Source organism: Ursus arctos, unplaced genomic scaffold (genome assembly GCF_023065955.2).
Source record: "Ursus arctos isolate Adak ecotype North America unplaced genomic scaffold, UrsArc2.0 scaffold_4, whole genome shotgun sequence".
Lineage (NCBI taxonomy): Eukaryota > Metazoa > Chordata > Mammalia > Carnivora > Ursidae > Ursus > Ursus arctos.
This window is the reverse complement of record NW_026623056.1, coordinates 86,279,746-86,301,032: the sequence shown is the minus strand read 5'-3', so window position 1 is coordinate 86,301,032 and position 21,287 is coordinate 86,279,746. Positions and strand designations below refer to the sequence as shown.

Below are 21,287 nucleotides of genomic sequence, written 5' to 3'. Positions count from 1 at the left end.
TAAGGTGACAGGGAACTCGCAGGCTCTCAAGACTCCAGGCGGGAAGGCCTGGGCCAGTCGTTCTCTCCCCACGTGGAAGTTTCCAGAGCTGAGGACTTGGGACCTCCTTGCCGAAATGGACGCTGACAACCGCTTTGCTAAGAAGGGTCCACAGCACCGTGAGCATGCGGGTGTGAGTGCTTCCGGCAAGGGACAAAAATGAGTAAGGGGACCAGATGGGACGGCCGCTCTGCCCCCTGCGGCCCCCGCTCCGTGTCTCCGCTGCAGCGCCCTTGCCCTGGCAGACGCCCCGCTTGAGGCGGCTCCTGGCACGACGGCGTGGGCCTGGTCACTTGCTGTGGGCCCCGAGGCGGCAACGGAGAGCGAGCCAGCGGCCTCGAGGAATAAGCACCCCATCCAGGGGCAGCCCCCACTGGGAGGCCGTGCTCACACTGACCCTCAGGCCGGGCTCCTTCTGCAGATTTCCCAAGTACTCGGATGGAAGCAGACCGTTGTTAATCCGGACACGGAGCTAACGTCGCCTGGGCTCTTACTGACGATTCTGTAATTTACAGTCAGTGACCGTCGACAACTAGTTATGCCTCTAAGTGCCCACTTCAGGCTGAAGGTGCCCCCTGTGCCCCCACGGTTGCTGCACAAGAGACACATGCGTAGACGAGGCTGGAGTGCGGCCAGGAGAGCAGGCTCGTGCCCCGAGAACACGGGACCCACGGTCACACGTCTTTGCACAGGGATTGATGAGCACAGGATACCCCCACTCCAGCCGCAGGAAACGTAAAATCTTTCTTCTCTGAAGAGCTGAGGGCATCTCCCACCCATTATTTTTCAGGCTGCCAATCAGTGACGACGCAGAGAATAATTAAGAGGAAGCTTCCAGTGGAAATGACTTAACCAGAAGAGACCATATCCAGGGACAGCTTTGCTCTTATGATTTCCCAGTCTTGGCTGCACATCCGAATTACCTGGAGCTTTGAAGAATCCTGACCATGCCCCAGTCCCGTTAGGCCACCCACCGCCTCCGGAGGGAGTACCCAGGCATCAATATTCAGCTCTTTGGGTGATTTGAGCACGCGTCAAAGGTTGAGAATCACTGGTCAAAATAGATACCGTCTGACATTCTGAAGTATCTTCATGTCGAATGTGCCCGACCCCCGTGTCATCACAGCTGAATCTGTTCACCTTCTCCGCACTGTGCGTTATCCCTCGTGAGCCACTTTCCCACCCGAAAGGGAGGCAAACTCTTTCTGGTTAACTCGGCTACGGATGAAGCAACCAGTTGATCCTTTTTCCAATTCTTTCCTTTGCTGCTGCTGACCTGAGCTCAAAGGGGCACATCGATCCACTCCTCAGCCACTTCCCGTCAGACTCGACCAGGGCTCCTGAATGCTCGCTGTGAGCTCTCCCAGCCTGGAAAGAAATCTGGGGTGGGGGGAGCCTCACTTGCACAACTCACGGTGGTCATTATGCCAAAGTGACAGGCATCGAGCATTACGAAATTCATCAATGGCACCTCGTCTCGGTGAGAAGCAGCAGCCGCAGGCCCAGCAGCCACCTCGGGCCCGTGACCCCGTGAGTGCGTCCTGCAGCCACGGCCTGTGCGCACCCCGGCCCACAACCCCGGTTTCCTCGCCGCAGGAAGGGAGAATGCGCCCTCATCCCCAGGGTGGGGAAAGCAAAGGCAGAGGCATAAATGGCTAAGGAAAGTTCTTTTACTCTGAAAAATCAATCTGAAACGTTAAACTATTTGGATACCAAGCTGTAGCTAGTGAAACCTCAATTCTCTCCCTAAGGGGAAAAAAAATAAAATAAAAAAAATAAATATGCCTGAACAGCAACCAGGCTGCTTCTGATGTTAACGGAGTCTCATCCCTGCCCTGGTTTTCCTACTTTATTTTCGCTTCCTAACTTTCCAGAACAAGCGTTATTACCTTTAGAATCAGAAAGCAAACTAATTCCTAAAAATCAACTATTCAGAAGGTCAGTTCGACAGAATAAACCTTCTCAAATACCTTTCTCCTCTTTCTCATTCCGGTTTTAGAAGGAGTCCGCTCGCATCGTGTCTCTACTTTCATGTATTTTCAAGGGAGGATTCACAGTTTCACGCTAGGTAACGCTGAACTGCCCCAGTTTCAAAAACTCATCAAAAAGAGGATTCAGTCTATTAAAATGTTCACATCTCCGAGGTAAAAACGTATCTTGAATACAAGAGCAAACATAGTTCTGCAGAAACATTGGTCCATGTGTATCTTCTGTTACAGGAATCAATTCTCGAGTGTCCACCAGGCTGCACCTAATGCCACTGGCCTCCGGTGTCTCCGGCCCAGCCCCCCCGCTCTGGGCACACGGGGGCCCCCAGACCTGGCCGCCCTCAAGCACCTCAGACAGGTCTCATCAAGGGTCCAGACCTTGGGTACTTGCTTCGTGTTCACCAAGTCGAGGCCGCTTGAGCTCCGGAGGACTGCCCTGCGGGTCTCCGGGCATCTCTGGAACATTAACAAGCACAGGTTGGCAAGTAAGCAAACACTTCTTTAAAATTAAGAGCTGTGGTGACTAACATAATAAAAAATCATTAAAAAATTAAAAAATAAAAATAAAAATAAAAATAAAATTAAGAGCTGATGTTTACAGGGGGCCTGGGTGATGCAGTCGGTTAAGCGTCCGACTCTTGGTTTCAGCTCAGGCTGTGAGCTCAGGCCCTTATTCAGCACGGGGAATCTGCTTAAGATTCCCTCTCCCTCTGCCCCTCCCCACAGTGCCCTCTCTCTCTCTCAAATATCTTTAAAAAAAAAAAAAGGGGGGGGGTGTTTACAAAATAAATTTTGTCCCCGGACAAGATCTAAACTGCCTGGCAAGGCCCTAGATGGATATAAGGGGAAGGATCCAGGTGCTCTCAACGGGAATGGGGGGCGATGTCGCCTCTCAGGGAACAGTGGCCAATGTCCGGTGACCTCTGAGAATGTCCCAAGTTGGTGGGGGGGAGATTGGGTACCAGCATCCAGGGGTGCCCCCACAACACAGAATTATCCAGCCCCGCAGGTGGAGAACATTAGCATTAGCACCTGACCATTAGCACCTCCCGAACCCGCCATCGACTCATTTACCGAAGGGAAGGTGGCCTCCCTGCTGAGCGTACCGAGGCAGCCAGGGAGCTCGAACGACAGGTCTGGTAAGATGCAGCCCCGCTTTCTCAGAACCAACTGAAAATTAGGTGGTAGTTTCCAGAAGAACAATAGAGAAAATATTCTCTAATTATAGTAAGCCAGTAAGTATCACTCACCTGACTGACCTTCCTCCGTGGAAGGCGTGGAAATCACACTGGTTGGTGCAGAATTTGGTGAAGTATTGGTCTTTAAAGGTATTAAGTTAATCCTCCTTAATTAAAAAAAAGAAAACAGTAAAGGGGTACACGGCTCCTTAGTGTCATAGGCCTCATTGGTGAGGATACCAAATCTCAAAGCTACCCCGAGGGGCCATTTAAAATACCACGCGAGGCATTCAATGTGGATGTGCCTGCTTGTTTAGTCACTAAGGACTACGTTCATGGACTAAGTTCAGTCGTCACATTTACAACAGTCAAACCTTAACTAGTCATCTAGAAGTCTCAAAACCTCTGTTCTGTTCATCTCCCGTGGTCTGCTGAACACCCACGGACGCTGCACACAGAAGGTGAGCGGACACGGTTTCTACCACAGAAAGCTCCAAAATCTGGGTGGCGGGCCGCAGCCAAGTCTGGCTCTGGGCCCTGCCCAACGGCGGAAACGGGGACCCGACAGAGGTCTGGAAGCAGCGGGGTGGTCTGTTCCGAGCTCTCTCTGGCCGCACTATGAAGCCCTTACGGGGCGTCCCCTGTTCAAGGTTGGGGCCTTCCAGTTTGTCAACAGCAATGACAAGTTGTTCTTCGGAAGTTCTTACCGGGGTGTCGTCTTGCTCCAGGCCTGCAGTGTGTTCAGGGTGACCCTCCGGGACGGGGGTGCTCTCGGGTTTTGAGTGCTAGGCTGCAGGGCCACCTTCTCCTCGGAAGGGGCCACTGGGGTTGGAGATGGTCTCGCCTGAGGTGGGGGTGTGCAGGGACTGCTGGGGTCTTGGATTCTGCCGGTGGGGGTGCCCTCGGCCAGCCTGGGTCCCGGCGAAGATCCTTGGTGTGGCTGATTCTTCGTTTTCTTTGCTGGGTCGGGAGTTCTCACGCTTAGAACCGGCTTCTCTTTCAAAGGTATTCCAAGTTCATCCTTCTCAAACGTCACAAATGAACAGTAGCCGTCCGTGGAAGAAATGGCCAGGAAGGCCCCGTCACTGGACCTTTGTTCCCCGAACAGGAGAAAAGGTTAGAGACTATACCAAAGTCCAGGGCCCCTCTTAAGGCTCTTTATTAGTCAGAAAATGCAAGTTCACACAGAATTACAAGCTTTGTGTGAAGGGGATGAGGGTTTGTGTGCTGTTCACTCCCACCCTTTCCTTCCCAGCCCCAGCTCGACTTTCCAGGCACTGCGACATCTCAGGACTGTCATCAAAATCACCCAAATAAAGGAGCAATGACCTTTCTCCCCGCCAAGATAAGAAGAAAACTAAAAGAAGAAAATAGGTTGTAAAGAGCAAGAAAGAGATGGTGGGTGGGTAGGCCGGGCAGGAGCTGGGTGCGAGCAGGTGGTTGGGGGTGAATCAGGGAACCTGGGGGCACGGAGGACCCCAGCAGAAGGCAGAGTGACACCGCGGACAAGCATAGTTCTAGGTGACAGGAGCTCACGGGTGTGGGCTTCCTGCTGGGGGGCAAGTCCCCACCAACCAGGGAGCCCTCAGGGCCTCCCCTCAGTTTGAGAATTAGAGGAATCAAAGGAATCCCCAGGGCATCAGAATGGCATCATTCAGATGTTACTGTTACAACAGGAAGCGGTATCATAGCAAATCAGAGATGGCTTTCCTTTTTAATTCCTTTACAAAGAAACTGGTCGGGGCGCCTGGATGGCCCAGTCGGTTAAGTGTCTGACTCCTGGTTTCAGCGCAGGTCATGATCCCGGGGTCCTGGGATCCAGCCCCGCATCGGGCTCTGCACTCAGCAGGGAGTCTGCTGGAGTTTTCTCTCCCTCCCCACTGCTTGTGCGCGCACACATTCTCTCTCTCAAATAAATCTTTTTTTTTTTTTTTTAAGATTTTATTTAAGAGTGAGAGACGGGAGCAACAGAAGGAAAGGGAGAAGCAAGCTCCCCACTGAGCCAGGACCTCAAGATTATGACCTGAGCCACCCCGGTGCCCCCCAAATAAATAAATCTTAAAAAAAAAAAAAAAAAAAGCCCTCTCTGTTGCTGCAATGACCCTGACCCAGGGGTCCCGTCCAGGGCACCACGCACTGTCCCTGCTCCCCGCCGGCCACTCACCAGGACACATCACTGAGCGTGTGGTAGTGTATGTGAGACACGTAGCCGAACGGGAAGGGCTGCTGGGTGTCGTACAAGAGCACCGAGTCCTCCGAAGCCACGGCGAACACCAAGCGGTAGGGCAGGCGCGCCAGCTCCACGGCCGGCTCCTGCGAGGGTCTGCCTGCTCGGGGGACACAGGACAGGAGGAGCAGACGGCGCAGGTGCCCCCCAGAGGCCCCCTCTCAGGGCCCATAAATGACGTCACTGTCCGGAAGGCCAGCTCGAAGGAGGCCCACCCACGAACCGGCGAGGACACCGTGTCCGGACCCGAGAGGCGGGGGCGCCCAGGGGGCCAAAGAGAGCGGGCGAGTGAAGGAAACAGGGCAGCCTGAGCGGCCGCTTTCTGGGAAGGAAAAGTAAGGGTCGCCGAGAAAGTTTGTCAAGTGACATTTTAACGGCCCCTAAGCTCACTGTATGCAGTCACCTGAAGCCTGAGGGGTTACAAACAGCCGCTCCCGGCCGTGGGGTAACAGGGACCTGAGGGACCCCCGACCGGGGCAACTGCGACACCAGGCGGAATATACCAACGACGGGCTGCCGGACCTCGACCAGCGGGCACTGAAGGACACGGATCCCTGAGGGACGGGAAGCGAAGGGGAAGTCCTACACCTGCCTCAGTTTACCACCTGGAGCTTCCGGGCCCGGGAAAGGGAGAGGGAAGCCCGGCGGCCCGCGGCAGCCAGCCTGAGCCCCCAGGACGGAGCTCACAGGCAGAGCCGCGCGGGGGCCCTTTCCGGCCTCCGGCTGAGCACCGACGGGCACGAGCACGCGAGGAAACCACCCCAGGACAGAGCGAGACCCGCGGGGAGGCCATTCCCGGAGCTCCCTCCAGCCGGGGTGGGAAGCCTGGCTCCCGGGGCTCCGAGCAGCGCACGTGGCGGCTCTGCTTCAGCAGCGGGGAAGCGAGCCGCAGACCAAGCGCCGCTGGGCTCTGGCCTCACGAGAGAAGCAGCACAGTGTTTCCAGGTAACTTCACCACATCCCAGAATAAAGCTTGAGAATATTTATAAGAATATATCCAGCATCCACTAAGGTATAAGAATATATCCAGCATCCACTAAGGTACAGTTCACGCCTGGCATCGAATAAATGACCAAAGAAGAACACACGACCCATAATGAGGGGGAAAAACAAACCAAAGCCAATCCTTTATACACAAAGACAATAAGAGTCATTACAAACACCGTATTCTGCATGTCCAAGAAACAAGAGGAAACACGGAGCATATTAGAGATGTGGGATGCGCAATACAGAGAACAGATACCGAGAGGATAGAAACGGATCACCGCGGAGCCAGCAGGAGACCTAACGCACGTGCAGGTGGAGACGACGGGGCATGACAGAAAAAACATGTAAAGCTATTAATGGTCGAAACTCCCCAAATTTGATGAGAACAGTAAACCCATAGATCGAAGAGTTCAACGGACCCCAAGCACGAGAAAGCGGAGGAAAACCACACCAAGGCCCATCACACTCTGACTGCTTAAAGCCACGGACAAGATTTCTCTGTTTACATGGAGGGAAAAAAAAACCCTAAAATACAAAAATCCAATTCATACCTAACTTCACTGCATAGGAAATGGATGAATGACATTCGACCCGCTTTAGTAGAAAAATACAAGGACCTTTCTTCCTTTAACGTTTAAGTGAAGAAGGTGTATTCTGGACAACGCAAAAAATGGACACGTTGATAACATCAGTCTTCACTCCAGCTCTTCCGAGTAACTGAACAACCAAACCCACATACGTTTCCCCACAAGAGAAAACCCAAATCACGACCCATAACGCGACCACTGCGGTTCTAACATACCTGTTTCCACCACGGGCCTCAACTCAAAGTAGACAGGACAGCAGCGGACGGCAAGTGTCGCTTTGCCAGGACAGGGCAGATGAGCGATAGGCCTGGAAGACGGGTCATGACCTCTTTAGAAAGGGCACTGTTACTCACCAAGAGCCAAAAGAAAGCGCAAACATTTCAACTATCTCTTCAACTGCATACCTTTTAAGATTTTTCCTGGAGAAAACGTAAGTTGTATTTGTCACGTTTTCGCCAGATTCCACACATCCAGCTGGGGAAGCAGGGAGAGGGAGAAGAGGCAAGGTTTTATTAGGCTGAAGAAGATAAAACTCAACAGCATCCATCCCTGGCTTGTAAAACACTTTCCCCGCTAGCTGTCTGCCCTGGACAATGGTCCCAGTCTGGGCTCGGCTCTCACTCCAGCTCTACCCATCTGTCCCCTCCCCCGAGCGGCCCACCCACCCAGGGAGGCTTCAGGCCTGGGCAGGAAGACCAGAGCAGAGGGGGCTGTTGCTATGAAGACCTCCACTGGGGAGGCCAGCAGCCACTTCCTGCTGGAGAAGCACTCTTGCTAGATCCCCCTGGGCTCTGTCCCTGGATTTGAGCTTGGCGGCCAGCCGGAGTCTGTGACTGCTCTTTCCCACCTTCCTGGTGGAGCCAGGAAGCTGCCAGGGGACCCAGGCCTCCAACAGAGCCCCAGCCCCCTGCAGCAGCTGACCTTGCTCTGGGGAGAGCCCACATGTGAGCTCTTCCACACGCACCCCAGGATGTTCTTAAAACCAGGCCAGACCACGGCAGAGAATGGCCGCCAACCACAGCTGCCCTTGGACACCTCTTTCTTAACATACATGTATATACATACATACACACACACGTGAAATCTCCCCTGTGACCACCGGGGCTGGGGCAGAGGCCCAATCAGCACTCTTTCTACCCTCCCCCACCAAGCCCACCCTCCATCCCCACATAACCCATTTGAACAAGCCATGGATCATTTCTGCCCTTCCTCCACACTCACACAACCACGACCCCAGTTACAACTCAACTGCATATCTATTCATACGGTGCGGTTTTCAGTCCAGCCCTTGGCGTCTTGTTTACACCTCTCCCTCCGTTGCTCTGCTCTGTTGACCACTCACGAGTGCTAACTTGGGTAATGCACCTCTTTACTAGCGGCCTAATATTCACCGCTATGGAAACAGCATAATTCATTCACCCATCTTGTTAATTGGTACTGTTTTTTCATAGCTACAAACAATACTTGCAATAAACATGGTTGAAAATAGACTTTTCTTAAAGACTGAGTCTAAGACAAGGGGCAGACTGGCGGACGAGGACATGCATTTGACGGTGACCGTTCACAGTCCCGCCGGCAGTAGCCACATTCTGCTCGCCTGTCAGCAGCAGATACTTTCACTTTTTTCTGGTCTGAAAAGAATAGAGAGATGCCTAACTGTATGTCACTTTAACTGCTATTTCCCTGTCACCGAGTTTCCGAACCTCCTCCTATGTGCGCTGAATGCGTTAACAGATCTGCTCTTCCACGAACTGCCTTTTTGTACCTTTCATTTTCTTCTTCTGGGTTTTCCTTTTTTCTCACCAACTTAGAAGAGCCACTGTAAGTGACCTACGTAAGCTCTTTGCTGTACCGTAAACAGAATTTTCCAGTTCTGTTATCTGTCATCTGATTTCGCTTATGGGGTCTTTGCCATACAAAGGTTTCCCAGTCAAATGCAGTCGAAAAGGCCTATCGTTTAAGAGTTTCCCGGTTTCCAGTCTCAAGTTTTTCTTCCCTGTTCCTAGGATGCCCTCCTACATTTTCATCTTTCATATTTAAGTACTGAATTCACCTGGAATTTATTTTTATACAAAAGTTAAGGGTCCAATATCATTTTCTTCCAGACCTGCACATTCTAGCACCATTCACTCCATAATCCATTCTTCCCACTGAAAGACCACCCAAGTCAGATATTAAATTCCCTTTGATCTCAGGACCTATTTCTGGATTTTCTGTTCTGGTCCACTCATCTGCTTATTCCTATACTAATAACCATATTGATTTGGTGATAGTAGTGCCAACAGTATCTGCTGACATTTGGTCAGTCCAACACCTGCTCGAGTATTATTATTTTGCATACTTTCAAAACTATTCTTGGGGCGCCTGGGTGGCTCAGTCGGTTAAGCGCCCCGACTCTTGATTTCGGTTCAGGTCATGATCTCAGGATCATGAGATCAAGCCCTGAGACAGGCTCCATACTCAAGACAGAGTCTGCTTGGGATTCTCTCTCTCCCTATGCCCCTTCCCCAACTCACGCACGCTCTCTCTCGTGCTCTCTCTCTAAATGGATAAATAAAATCTTAAAAAAAAAAAAAAAAAAGCTTGTTAAACCCACCTGGTGTGAGGAGCAAAGATCCATCAGGAGTAAAACTAAGTCTACGAAAGAATGACTTCATGCTGTCATCATGAAACATCCGGTAAGTTCTTGCCTGCGGCACACAAGTTTAAACATTAATCCAAATCTTAATATTCACAAGAAAGGCTTACCAGTTTGTTTTTTTAATTTTACATAGTACCATTACTCACGTAATAGACAAAATATATTACAAATCAAATAATCACCCAAGACTGCAAGAGTGGGGGCGCCTGGGTAGCTCAGTTAAGTGTCCAACTTTTGATTTCGGCTCAGGTCATGATCTCAGGGGCCTGGGATCGAGCCCCAAGTCAGGCTCCATGCTCAGTGGGGAGTCTGCTTGAGATTCCCTCTGCCCCTCACCCCCTCTCTCTCTAAAATAAATAAATCTTAAAACAAAACTGCAAGAGTCTCATGAAGACTATCTGCCCATTTGTGTTAAGGAAGGCTGTGTGTGCTGGGGCGCCTGGGGGGCTCAGTCGGCTAAGCGTCTGCCTTCAGCTCAGGTCATGATCTCGGGCTCCCTGCTCAGCAGGGACCCTGCTTCTCCCTCTCCGTCTGCCCCTTCCCCCTCAAATAAATGAAAATCTTTTAAAAAAAGGAAAGTTGTGTGTGTGTGTGTGTGTGTGTGTGTGTGTGTCTACAGTTACCGTTTTAAAAAGCCTCTGTGAGGACACAAAACAGTGTCAGCAGCGGTTTGTCTGGAGAGGGAGACGGGGGCGGGGGGAGCAAGACGACGACCAGGAGCCCTCTGTCATCTGCGTGTCCACTTAGAATTTCCAGCCTGATGAACACTTCGTACAGAGCCAACAGCCCGCTACTCGGCTGGTAATCCTACCTTTCCAAACGTGTCTTGAACACCTGTGTGGGATGGTTTGGGCTCCGACTGACACTTGATTAACACTAAGCATTTCGGTCTCCAGGCAGGACCCAAAGACCCAGCATCACCCTCCTGACTGTAGGGGAGCTCTCCTGGGTCACTGGTCATGGCCAACCCGGCCTTAGCCGGCTGCCTGAGGACCGGATTCACACCGCGTCCCTTTTTTGTTCCAGTGAGCGACGTGCTCCCTCTTGCCTAAGTGCCTGCAACCGTAGTCTCGATTCTTCCAGGACCAATGGCTGCGTCTCCGCAGTCCGCTAGCAACATTCTCTCCATACCGGCCAAGATGGCGTACGGCCTCCTGCCAGACAACCCGATGCTTGACCCACCTGCCTTCCTACTGCAGAGTGCCAGGGTCCCCCTAGGTCAGAAGTTCTCGACCCACACCACACCTCAGGATCCCAGAGGCCCTGCCTACCTCAAGCCAAGTGAATCACATCTGGGGGGAGGGGGACGGGCACCCTATCTGTTAATGCTTCCAGGTGACTCCACAGTGAGCCAGGGTTGAACACCTCTATCCACCATCAGCAGCTGTCCCCTGGCCCCCAGATGTCCCCAGTTCCACACAGACCAGCCCCACGGCCTGAGCCTTGAGGGGGCCTGAGACCAGCGGTGTAGCCATAAGACATGGAGGAGCTCATGACCTCCCGAGTCTCAGCTGAGGCCCTGCTGAAGCAGAAGGACAAACGTTTCATACCTCTCCTTCGGCCCCTATGCCAGACAGCATTTTTGAGACATTAAAAGCCACACGTTTCTTCTGGGTGCTGTACACCCTCAGGATCCTAAAGAAAGAAGAAGAGTCGGACTGATCTCTTCTAGTGAGCGAAGCGTGCCACACAGAAGCACTCCGGCATCAAACGGAAGAGCGATTAAACAAGGTCACCCTGCAAGACCACGTACAGTGACTGCCACACGTGAACTACGGCAGAAGCAAACCACCCGAGGCAGGTCACTCATAAGTGAGGAACTAGGTCCTAACTTCATTTCTGATTGAATGTTTCAACTTGTCAAGTAAGATGTATTGAGGCCTGGCCTTTCCAGGCTTTGGACACTCGGCCCAGCGGCGATTTGTAGGACGACAGTGACATTAGTTTCAAACGGTCTTGCTCTCAGGGATTTGAAAGAGTAAGGAAACACCAGCATATAAATTTGGTTGTTGCTAATTCATATTATTCCCACTAGCTAATCAGATCGTCACATTCCTCTTTGCCTGAATAAAACACAGATCAGAAAACAAATGCACATAGAATGTAAAGGTGTTTATTTTTCATAGCCTCTCCTGACTAGTCCACATTGCTGGGCCATCTGAAATCAAAGGTGTTATGATTAAAAGTAGTTGGATAAATACTCAAAAGGACTATTTTGACTGAGGAGTAATATATCCAGCACTTCTGATGCTCAGTTCTTTGTTCCAAGAACACAATTAAATGCGTGACACCAGTAAACACAGCAATAAAACCTCCTCTAAAAAAGACAAAATATTCTATGTTTACATTAATTAAAGTGGAGTCATTAAAATCTTTGCAGTAGTAAACTATAATCAAAAAGTGGAAGAGGGGGTGTCTGGCTGGCTCAGTCAGCGGAGTGTGTGACTTGATCTTGGGGTTCTGAGTTTGAGCCCCATGTTGGGTTAGAGATCACTTAAAAATAAAATCTTATAGAAAAGAAAAATATCGAACCCTACTTAGGTTCCCCTTCTTACCTAAGTCATATTTATAGAAAACACTTTTTCTTTAAAAGTTGCCCATGAAATCCAAATGTGATTCAAAGCTCTGCATTCATTCACCCATTCAATAAAGATTCACTAAGCACACTACATAGAAGGTCATTGCCCTAATTAGTTTCCAATTTCTTGTAATGGTGTAAGAATAACAGTAAAACCAAATGCTTTATATGAAACCAAGAACATGGCCAGGTGGTTGAATTGAACCTCGACTTTGCTTTATTCTTGGTTAAGTGGTGATGAAAACACCTCTGCAGAAAATGTAACCCAAGAGAGAAGCCAACTTGCCAAATGCTGACGTACCTGTCACAGCTCAGGGTGGCAATGTACTGACCCAAGGGGTCCCAGGTTACTCCTTGGACATAACTTTTATGTTCATTAAAGATGGAGAGCTTTTGTCCTGTGAATAAAGCACACAACAGCGTTACCCCAAATCAAGCGCAAGTGGAGTCAGCTACGGTTTAAGCAGGACACCCCTTATCCCTTTCCATCGACCCGCGGGCGGGCAGAAGGCCTCCGCACGGCGCTCTGCGGAGACAAAGAGGGCCTCGCACAGCCCAAGCTCCCAAGAAGCCCGTGGCTTCAGGGGACACACCCATCAACGTGCAGCACGGGACACAGAGGGGAAGCTGAGGCGGCAGCAGTGGCGGGGGGGGGTGTCAAGAAGGGGACGAACCGCGTTCAGCTGTCCAGGTCGGGCGGGCCCAAGGGGGGCCATGAAGGAGCAGGTGCTGTGAGCAGATCCAAGGCGAGGGGGAGGGAGGCTTAGGCACGTGGAGCGATGAGTAAGGGAGAACTCGAAAGGGTCATGTCCAAGGCAAAAATGGCAAGACAGGGAGGACAGAAGGTACGTGACCGTGACCCCTGTGTACCAAGAAAAGGTGCTGGGAATTCAAGGTGCGGCCGAGAGCAACACCCCACTGGGAAGTGACCTGCATGGTGCAGATGAAACCGAGGTCACAGAGAATACAGGCAGTGCCCTAGTTAGGATGGGACAGCAGGACAGGCCGGAGGCGACGGCCTGGGCAAAGCTAACAAGGATGCAAAAGGGACTCTGTGGAAAGAGATTAAACCAGTAGCGCACGAAGATTACCTGGATCAGAAGAGGAGGGAGTTATGAAGCCCCAAAACCCTCTTCTCTGAAAAGGAGTCTACACTCGCTCACTCACCTCCCCCAGTTCTCTCCTGCTCCTTTCACCCAGCCCTCTGCAGTCTGGCTTCAGCTCCCGAACCCGTAACCCACTGACCCCTGACCCACCCAATGTCCATGAAATGCAGCAAGTGTGCTTCAGGATAACTGCCCCCCAGTCCTTCCGGGGAGTCTCTGATATGAAGGTGGCCCGGGGCTGGCTGACGGCATCTCCTCAGACGCCCTCTGAGGCTTACCAGAGAGCCTTTTTAACCCACACTTGCGTGGTCAGGTTGGGGTGTGAGTGCAGGGGTTTCTGAAGAGGGACTTTGGAAGCGACCCGCCCTGGGGCTCGAGCGGCTCCCCCAGGGCCCCTCCACAGGCTGGAGCGTCTTCCCGAAGGCAGGCCCATGCCTCGCTCCCATGCCTCCTGCTCCTCAGGCTCGGAGCAGCCTTCCCGGCACTGCCACTACTGACGTCACACCTGCTGTGTATCTGACACAAGCTAGAATGCAGGACGTCATGACCTGGCCAAGTTCAAGGTCGTTACAACTGGCTTCAGGGGGCTGCTGGGTGGACTGTCCACACAGATGCTGAAATTATCCAGATCAATGGCCTGATGTGGGGAAGACGAGGACACTGGCTCTCCATTTGCTGAAGTCGGGGGCTGATTAAAGAGCATGACAGAGGTGGGGCAAGATAGAGGGGGTCCGGCTGGATGGCAGGGACCTAGAACAAAGAGAGTGGAGAACCCAGAGGTGCAGGCAGCTCGGTGGGACACCCACTCCAGCCTGACTCCCTCCCAGCACTTTCGGGCTGCGGGAGCACCAGACGGGAGCACCGTGAAGGGCTGCGAGGAAACACCAAGGCTGAGTAACGGTCTGCAGGGGGCAAACACGGTCAGGCGTTAGCCACTAACTGGCTTTTGGCAACTCACTGCCACTTTTGTAACATCTCACATGTCTCCTGTCTCCCCAACCAGAGAACAGCTTCTATACATGAGTGACGTGTCCTTGGCTGTCCTTGATCTCAAATGGACACCTGACCCGACCTTTCCCAACACAGAGCGTTCAGTGCCCATTGATGATGACGACGACGACGAGCAAAACGGCCCAAGACCCTGAGTTCCACGAAGGCGGGGTGAGCCCTGCCCCCAACACATGGGCATCCCCAGGCACATGGGAAGGACCTCGCTCTGGCACCAGGACTCAGACTCCTACACTCGGACTGGGACAGACCCTAAAACCGAGCTGTATCCATGACACGGGGGCCTCCCCACCTGCTGAGCAGACACCCATTTTAGCTCACTCAGAAACTCTTCTTATGCTTTTAAAGCAGGTTAGACTTTTTAGCGACTTAGAATATTCCTTCCCCCCCGACAAGAACAGACACGTGTCAGCTACCTTTACTGATGTCCCATATGATGGCGGTGTTATCCACAGAGGCAGAAGCCATCAAATTCCCGTCGGCTGCCCAGCAAATATCATACACATCTTCTAAGTGGCCCCTGCAGTCCGAAGAGGAAAAGAAGGGGAAAAAGCAGAGGTCATCTCAACAAGAGAAAAACCACCAAAAATTTACAGGCAAACTCAGAGACCATACATTAGGATTTTAGAAATTTCCACTGGAACTGTATTAGCTGTAGCTAGGATCTGCTGCCTTCAGGGGTGGTTATGGCTTTATCATTGATTCAGTCTGACTGAAGATAATTTTATAAGCAAAAATAAAACCCATTTTCGGACGCCTGAGTGGCTCAGTCGGTTAAGTGTCCAACTGTTGATTTGGGCTCAGGTCATGGGCTCAGGTCATGATCTCTGGGTTGTGAGATGCAGCCCCGCATCGGGCTCCATGCTGGGTGTGGAGCCTGCTTGAGATTCTCTCTCTTCCTCTGCCCCCTCTTCCCCCCACTCTCTCTTAAACAAAAAAGAAAGGAAAGAAAGAAAACCCATTTTAATCATGTTTCTAAGTCAAAATGCAGGGCACCTGCTGGTTCAGTCAGTAAAGTGTGTGACTCTTGATCTCAGAGTTGTGAGTTCAGGCCCCATGTTGGGCAGACAGCTTACTTAAAAAAAAAAAAAAAAAGTTTTTTTAAATAAAAAATAGCATGTGGGTTGAATGCATTCAGAGCAGCTCAATAAATCAGTCCCGTGGGCCCTCCCCAAGTTACCGCAGGGTTTTTACGACAGTCCAATTCTCCTTATTCAGCTGAGCCTCATCCTCGTCCTGAAAAGCGATCTGTTCTGGCTCCTTGTTGTCGTTCACCTTCCACAACAGAATGACAGCATCTGTGGAGTGATTCAGTTAACGATAAGCCACGCTTTCTGCGTGCTCCTTCATTTCTGGGCTTTTAGGATATCAAACCCTATTTACGTTGTTCAACAGACACTATGGTCACCATGGGTGACTTCTAAGAATTTGGACCAGAAAAACAGGTTTGCCTTCTGATCTAAAACTCCAAAATCAAACTCATACCAGATCAGAGCTACCCAAAGTCATACGCAACAGAAGGGACCCCAGGCCAGCGAAACACCACTGCGAAGCAGCTGACCACATTAACAAATCCTGAGGCATCACCCATGAATGGCTGAATAGGGAGAAACAAAGAGCCACCAGGCGAGGAGTAGCAAACCATTCCCAGCTGTCTAAGCCTCAGCAGGACTTAGCATCTTGACTCCTCAGTTACCTCACCTGCAAAATGGGGCTAACAGCGTACCTACCTCATAGGCCTGTCTCGGGGATTAAGTGAGTTAATACGCATAAAGCACAGCACAATGCCCCGCACACGGTGAGCCCAGGGTCGCGTCAGCTACTCATATGGACACATGAGATACCTCAGCCTGATGTCATCCACCGTCTGGGTGCCCTAACCCCCTGTGCTCTGACCCCAACTCTCCACACAAGTCTGAGCGCCACTCGGCTTCCCTCTGCCGGCAGGACGGTGACTGAGCTGGCTGTATGGGCACAAGTGTGGAATCCTGGGAGCCGAGCGGAGAGGAGATCAGCCTTGATATTGGCAGGTGGACCCTCTTAACTGCTAACAGCAGGTTTCTGGGCCTCCAAGGCCAAAGGACTCGGCAAAACAACGGTTGCCCCGTGCAAACTCTCAGAAGACAGCCTGCCAGCCTCCCCCAGTGACGTTCCCCACTTTCCACCTTTTCCTCTGTGCACACACGCCCTGGACATCATGGCACTGAGCTTTACCAGATCTCTTTCCTCCTGCAAACAAAACCTGCAATGTGTTTTATTTTCTACTAACTCTTCTGGTGTCAAAGCATGGTAAAAAAGATTTACTTTTTTTGTAGTTTTGTGCTATTTAAGCACAAGCAGAAAAGATGAATCTACTCCCACCAAGCAAACAGAGGGCCGTTCAGACAATACTCTCCCAAGTGAATTCATTAATCATGAGACATGGGAGAGACTGTGCTCACCTGGATACTAAACCAGCAATCAAACAAGGCCAGGACAGCTGCACTGGAACCATGGCAAATGGTAAACACCGTCCTACTTGTCTCCATCAGCGCAGTGGGGTGAGGGGGCATTTACAAACAGCTCTTCTCAGGTTAAGCGTGCTATCCCCCATCCTCTCATGGGCCTCAGAACGCTATTTTACTAAACTATCTAAATGATAGATTGAGAGGTCAAGTGACCTCTAAAATAAAAAAAATAAATAAAAAGCAGGGGCGCCTGGGTGGCATAGCGGTTAAGCGTCTGCCTTCGGCTCAGGGCGTGATCCTGGTGTTATGGGATCAGCCCCACATCAGGCTCCTCCGCTGTGAGCCTGCTTCTTCCTCTCCCACTCCCCCTGCTTGTGTTCCCTCTCTCGCTGGCTGTCTCTATCTGTGTCGAATAAATAAATAAATCTTTAAAAAAAAATAAAAATAAAACATACCTAGCTCAGATCTCAGTACTTAACAAGAGACACAAAAGTATCTGGTTTCTAAGGACTTTTGAAGGATAATACTAATACTCACCATCTCCTCCTGACGCTAAAATTTCCCCATTTGGAGAAAAACGCACGACATTGACAGCTTTGGTATGGCGAGCAAGATTGGACAAAAATTCAACAATGGCCTTTCCATCGGGTCCTTTTTCCACCTTCCAGATCTGTTGATAACCAAAACATTCGTTCAGAGAACCATACAGAGAGCACCTACCACACCGTGCTTACTAAAACAAGACTAGGCTAATTTTCAGGAAGAAAATAGTTTTCCTTTTGATACGTAAAATGGAACTTCTACCTGAAACGGTAAACTAACAGACCCATTGCTTGTTGCCGTCCCTCCTACCTCTTTCTAGTGCAAACTGTTCCCCAACAGGAACTGGCTGGCCATTCTAAAATCATGAGCATGAGCTTATCACTCTAGGAAACATTCCCCCAGGAGCAAAGCTTTCTTTTGCTTTCATGGTTCATTCAAGGCCCTGAGAACTTCTCTCTTTCTGGGCTGGACGACAGAACAGTCTGAGTTTGCCGACATTCGTCTTAAAGGAAAGAATGGAGAAGGAAGCTTCAGCAGCGCTTCTCTGTACCCCCGCCCATTTACCCGCACCGCGGTGTCCACGCCCGCCGACGCCAGTCTGTGGATCCTGCCGGCAGCGCCATGCTGGAAGTCCAGGCTGTACACCGGCTCCTTGTTGTGCCAGGCGATTTCGCAAGTAATGACTTTCATCCTCCCGAGCCTTGAAGGAGCAAAACAAATTCCTCCAGCTGAAAATCGTTGGTAATGGACTGAATATCAGAGCAGAAAAGGTGTCCTGAACGCTTATTGGGAGCCGGGAACCCTGCTTATCATTAAAAACGCACGCTGTACCGGGAGAGGATGTCCATGTTGACCTCTCACGTATCACCTTGCAAGTACACCTACAACGCTTCGCCGAGCCGCGGCTGTTGGGTTTATTTTACTGCTACGTCCGGAAAAGCAAAATGGAACACTCAGGCAGAGGAAATCAAGGGGCTGGGCCCTGCTGCGCGCCCGTCCCCGCTTAGTGGGGGTTGGGGGCGCTCCCGGAGAGCCTGGGGCCGGGGTCGCTCGGGTGAAGTGCTGTCGGGGTCACGGGCCGCCCGGGAGAGGCCGCCTGGGGGAGGGGACCGTTGGGGGAGGGGGCCGCGGGAGACACCCACCTCCCAGGGACGGGGGCCACCAGGAGGAGGGGGTCGCTCGAAAGAGGGAACCGAGGCCAGGGAGCCACAGGGGACCTCCCCCAGTTCCCAGGCCGCAAGGGACGGGGCGCTCCGCCGGGAAGCCGAAACCGGGCCTGGCCTGGCGGAGGCCGCACGGGGCCGTGGCGGGGGCCCGCCGCCCGAATGCACGCCGCTCCGGAGCTCTGCCGGGATCCCCCGGCCCGCCCTCAGCGAGATCCTCTCACCCCCGTCCGGCCCCGCAGGGAGACCGTGGGGACGCCGGAGCCAGCGCCGGGGAAACAGTACCTGCAGGGACACGGTCAGTGCACGGCACCGCCAGCTCCCGCCGCCGCTTGCGCTTCTTCCCGCGCGCCGCAGGCCCCGCCTCCTGGTGGGCGGAACTTCCCGCGGCGCCCCGCCTCTTTGTAGGTGGGACTCTGTTCGCTCCGCCTCCATGTGGGCGGGATTGCGTGGCGCTCCGCCCCTCCTCGGACCGCAGATTGTGGGTCCGAGCTGCTGAGTCCTCGGAATCCCCGCCGGCTCCCGGCGGTTCACTACTTATGTGCCCGACCGACGCCTCGGTGGAAGAATAGATGAGTCAGTTCATCGTCTCATTCATTCGATCATTTCTTCCCTTCTTAACTCTTTTAGCAAACATTTCCTGAGCATCTGCTAGATGCTGGACCCTCTGCCGGGGCTGGATAAGCAGGAAAGAGTGACTTACCCTCAGGGAGTTGACAATCTGGTAAAAGGAAAAAAAGCGGTCCCGCAGGACGGGTGGGGGGGCTGTAACTCTGAGACTCGCCCGAGACCACCCTGTCCGTCACTGGTATTCTTTCACACGGAGTGTTTGAGAGCCGTAACCTGCATCAGGCCCCGTCTCCGTTTCTGGAGCTTCAAGCATCAGCAAAACACAAACTCTTTTCGGGCCCCCTGTAGTCATGTACGCAAATAATTATTTTAAAAAGGAATGTGGGGGGGGAATGTGTAAGGAACAATGTGTTCTTACAGTTCTGAGGACGTGGTTGTTTTGATATGAAGGCTCAAAGGAAGTCTGGAAGAGAAGAGGGCATTTAAAATGGGCTTCAGGTGATAGAGTTTTGGATGAGCAGCTCTGGGAAACGGGAATTTAAGCTAAAGAAACTCACAGCTGACAACAGAGGCACAAAGGGGGAGTAGTGGGACCTGCAATGGGAAAAGATGGATGGGGCAAAAAGCTGGATGCATTTAGACGTGAATGAGCAGGTCATATGGACATGTGTGTCTCAAAGGCAGTTTTCTCATTCTAAATTAATTGTAATCCTGCATATATTAGTCTGGGAACTTGGTTGAGACAAGATGACGGACTCTTGTGCTAACAGCAGGTTTCTGGGTCTTCAAGACCAAGGGACTTTGCAAAATGAGTGCTGCCCCGTGTAACCCTGCAGAAGGGAGCCTGCCAGCTTCCCCCGGGTGGCTCTCCCTCCCCCTACCTTTCCCCTCTTCTCTCTCCTTCCCTCCTCCCTCTCCCTCTGCCCCCCTCCCTGGATATCATTGCACTTGAACTTAACCAGGTTTCTTCTTCCTTTTGCAAACACAAATTTAGAATTTTGTTTTTTTATATATATTGGCTTTTAGAACATTTTGGAAAGTTCAAAGCTAGAGGGGGTCATTCTATACCTGGATTGCTTACCTTATACATCATATTGCCATAAGCAGATGTGGTCATAAACACTTGTTAAACACATAATTTGACATTTTCAAGAAAGGTTGTAAATCAGAAGCCAAAACTAGATGCAGCAGGCCTTTTGAAATGGGATAATTTTCCAAGCGGGACAATTTATCAATGAGCTTCCAAAAAGACGGCCAGGAAACAAATATCTTGGGATGCATAGCTTTTACTTAATAAAAGGAACATATAGATTCATCTGAGAAGCGAACTCCTCTTTTTTTTTGGAAAAAGAATGACGTAGGTTCTTATATAAATGCTGGATGATGCTTTTAGCCAATTTTATGAAAGGTATAGAATTTGTCTGTAAGTGGATGTCTCATGTTGACAGGAATGACTGGAATCTCCTTAAGCCTGAGTTTTAAAGGAAACTAAGAGAATGTAATGCAGACATGTAGCTTTTAGATGTTCTCTCTTAAATCATGGCCAGGATTTAGAAAGCTTGGACTGAGAATGACTAATGTAGGTAATCTGGCTGTTTCAAAAGTTCAGATTCCTGGCCCTACCTAGGCCCACTGATTCAGAGTATCCAGCGGGGGGCGCCACTGGAGGGGCTGCATTTTCTCAAGATCCAGGTGAGTGATAATGAGTCTCCTTTGGACCCAGGGGTTCAATGTCTCTCATAACCACCAGGTTTCTCCACATTTCTGACAAATGCTGTTGGTTCACAAATGAATCCTCTGACCATCTCCCAGAGTGCCAGGATTCTAGACTGTAGATTAGAACAACAACAACAACAACAACAACAACAACAACAACACAGGTTTAGATACTAAACATACATGAAGGAGATGGCTTTCTTGGTGAAAATTGGGGGGGGGGGCTTGACATCAATACTTGCCTGGTAAGCCACATGGTGGCCCAGAGTGGGAATCTGAGATGTGTCAAATATTTTCAAAAAAGAAAGGAAAGAGGGGGGCTCCTGGGTGGCTCAGTCGTTAAGCATCTGCCTTCAGTTCAGGGCATAATCCCAGGGTCCTGAGATCAAGCCCCGCATCGGGCTCCTCTGCTATGAGCCTGCTTCTTCCTCTACCACTCCCCCTGCCTGTGTTCCCTCTCTCACTGGCTGTCTCTCTCTCTCCCCGTCAAATAAATAAATAAATAAATA

The 21,287-nt window shown here is 51.3% G+C and overlaps 1 protein-coding gene across 1 annotated transcript; it reads right to left on the bottom strand.

Annotated features, from left to right (window-relative positions):
* Positions 1 to 1,692: 1,692 nt before the first annotated feature.
* On the bottom strand, positions 1,693 to 18,854 carry CHAF1B (chromatin assembly factor 1 subunit B). The gene is made up of 14 exons (XM_057306769.1): positions 18,778 to 18,854; positions 17,894 to 18,029; positions 17,324 to 17,456; positions 15,520 to 15,637; positions 14,756 to 14,859; positions 12,527 to 12,623; positions 11,198 to 11,282; positions 9,603 to 9,696; positions 7,411 to 7,480; positions 7,222 to 7,313; positions 5,370 to 5,532; positions 3,913 to 4,296; positions 3,278 to 3,372; positions 1,693 to 2,483 (listed from the first exon to the last, which is right to left on the bottom strand). The coding sequence occupies exons 2-14, from the start codon at positions 18,017 to 18,019 to the stop codon at positions 2,392 to 2,394; spliced, it is 1,653 nt and encodes a 550-aa protein (XP_057162752.1). The 5' UTR covers positions 18,020 to 18,029; positions 18,778 to 18,854; the 3' UTR covers positions 1,693 to 2,391.
* Between the last annotated feature and the right edge of the window lie 2,433 nt (positions 18,855 to 21,287).

Bases quoted from the DNA above. Each gene is read 5' to 3' on its own strand.
- CHAF1B (XM_057306769.1), bottom strand. From the start codon at position 18,019: ATGAAAGTCATTACTTGCGAAATCGCCTGGCACAACAAGGAGCCGGTG. The intron at 11,283-12,526 runs GTACGTCAGCAT...TTCTTTCTTTAG, and splicing joins GCCACCCTGAGCTGTGACAG to GATCCTGAGGGTGTACAGCA. The intron at 9,697-11,197 runs GTATGAAACGTT...TGTGTGCCGCAG, and splicing joins GCATAGGGGCCGAAGGAGAG to GCAAGAACTTACCGGATGTT.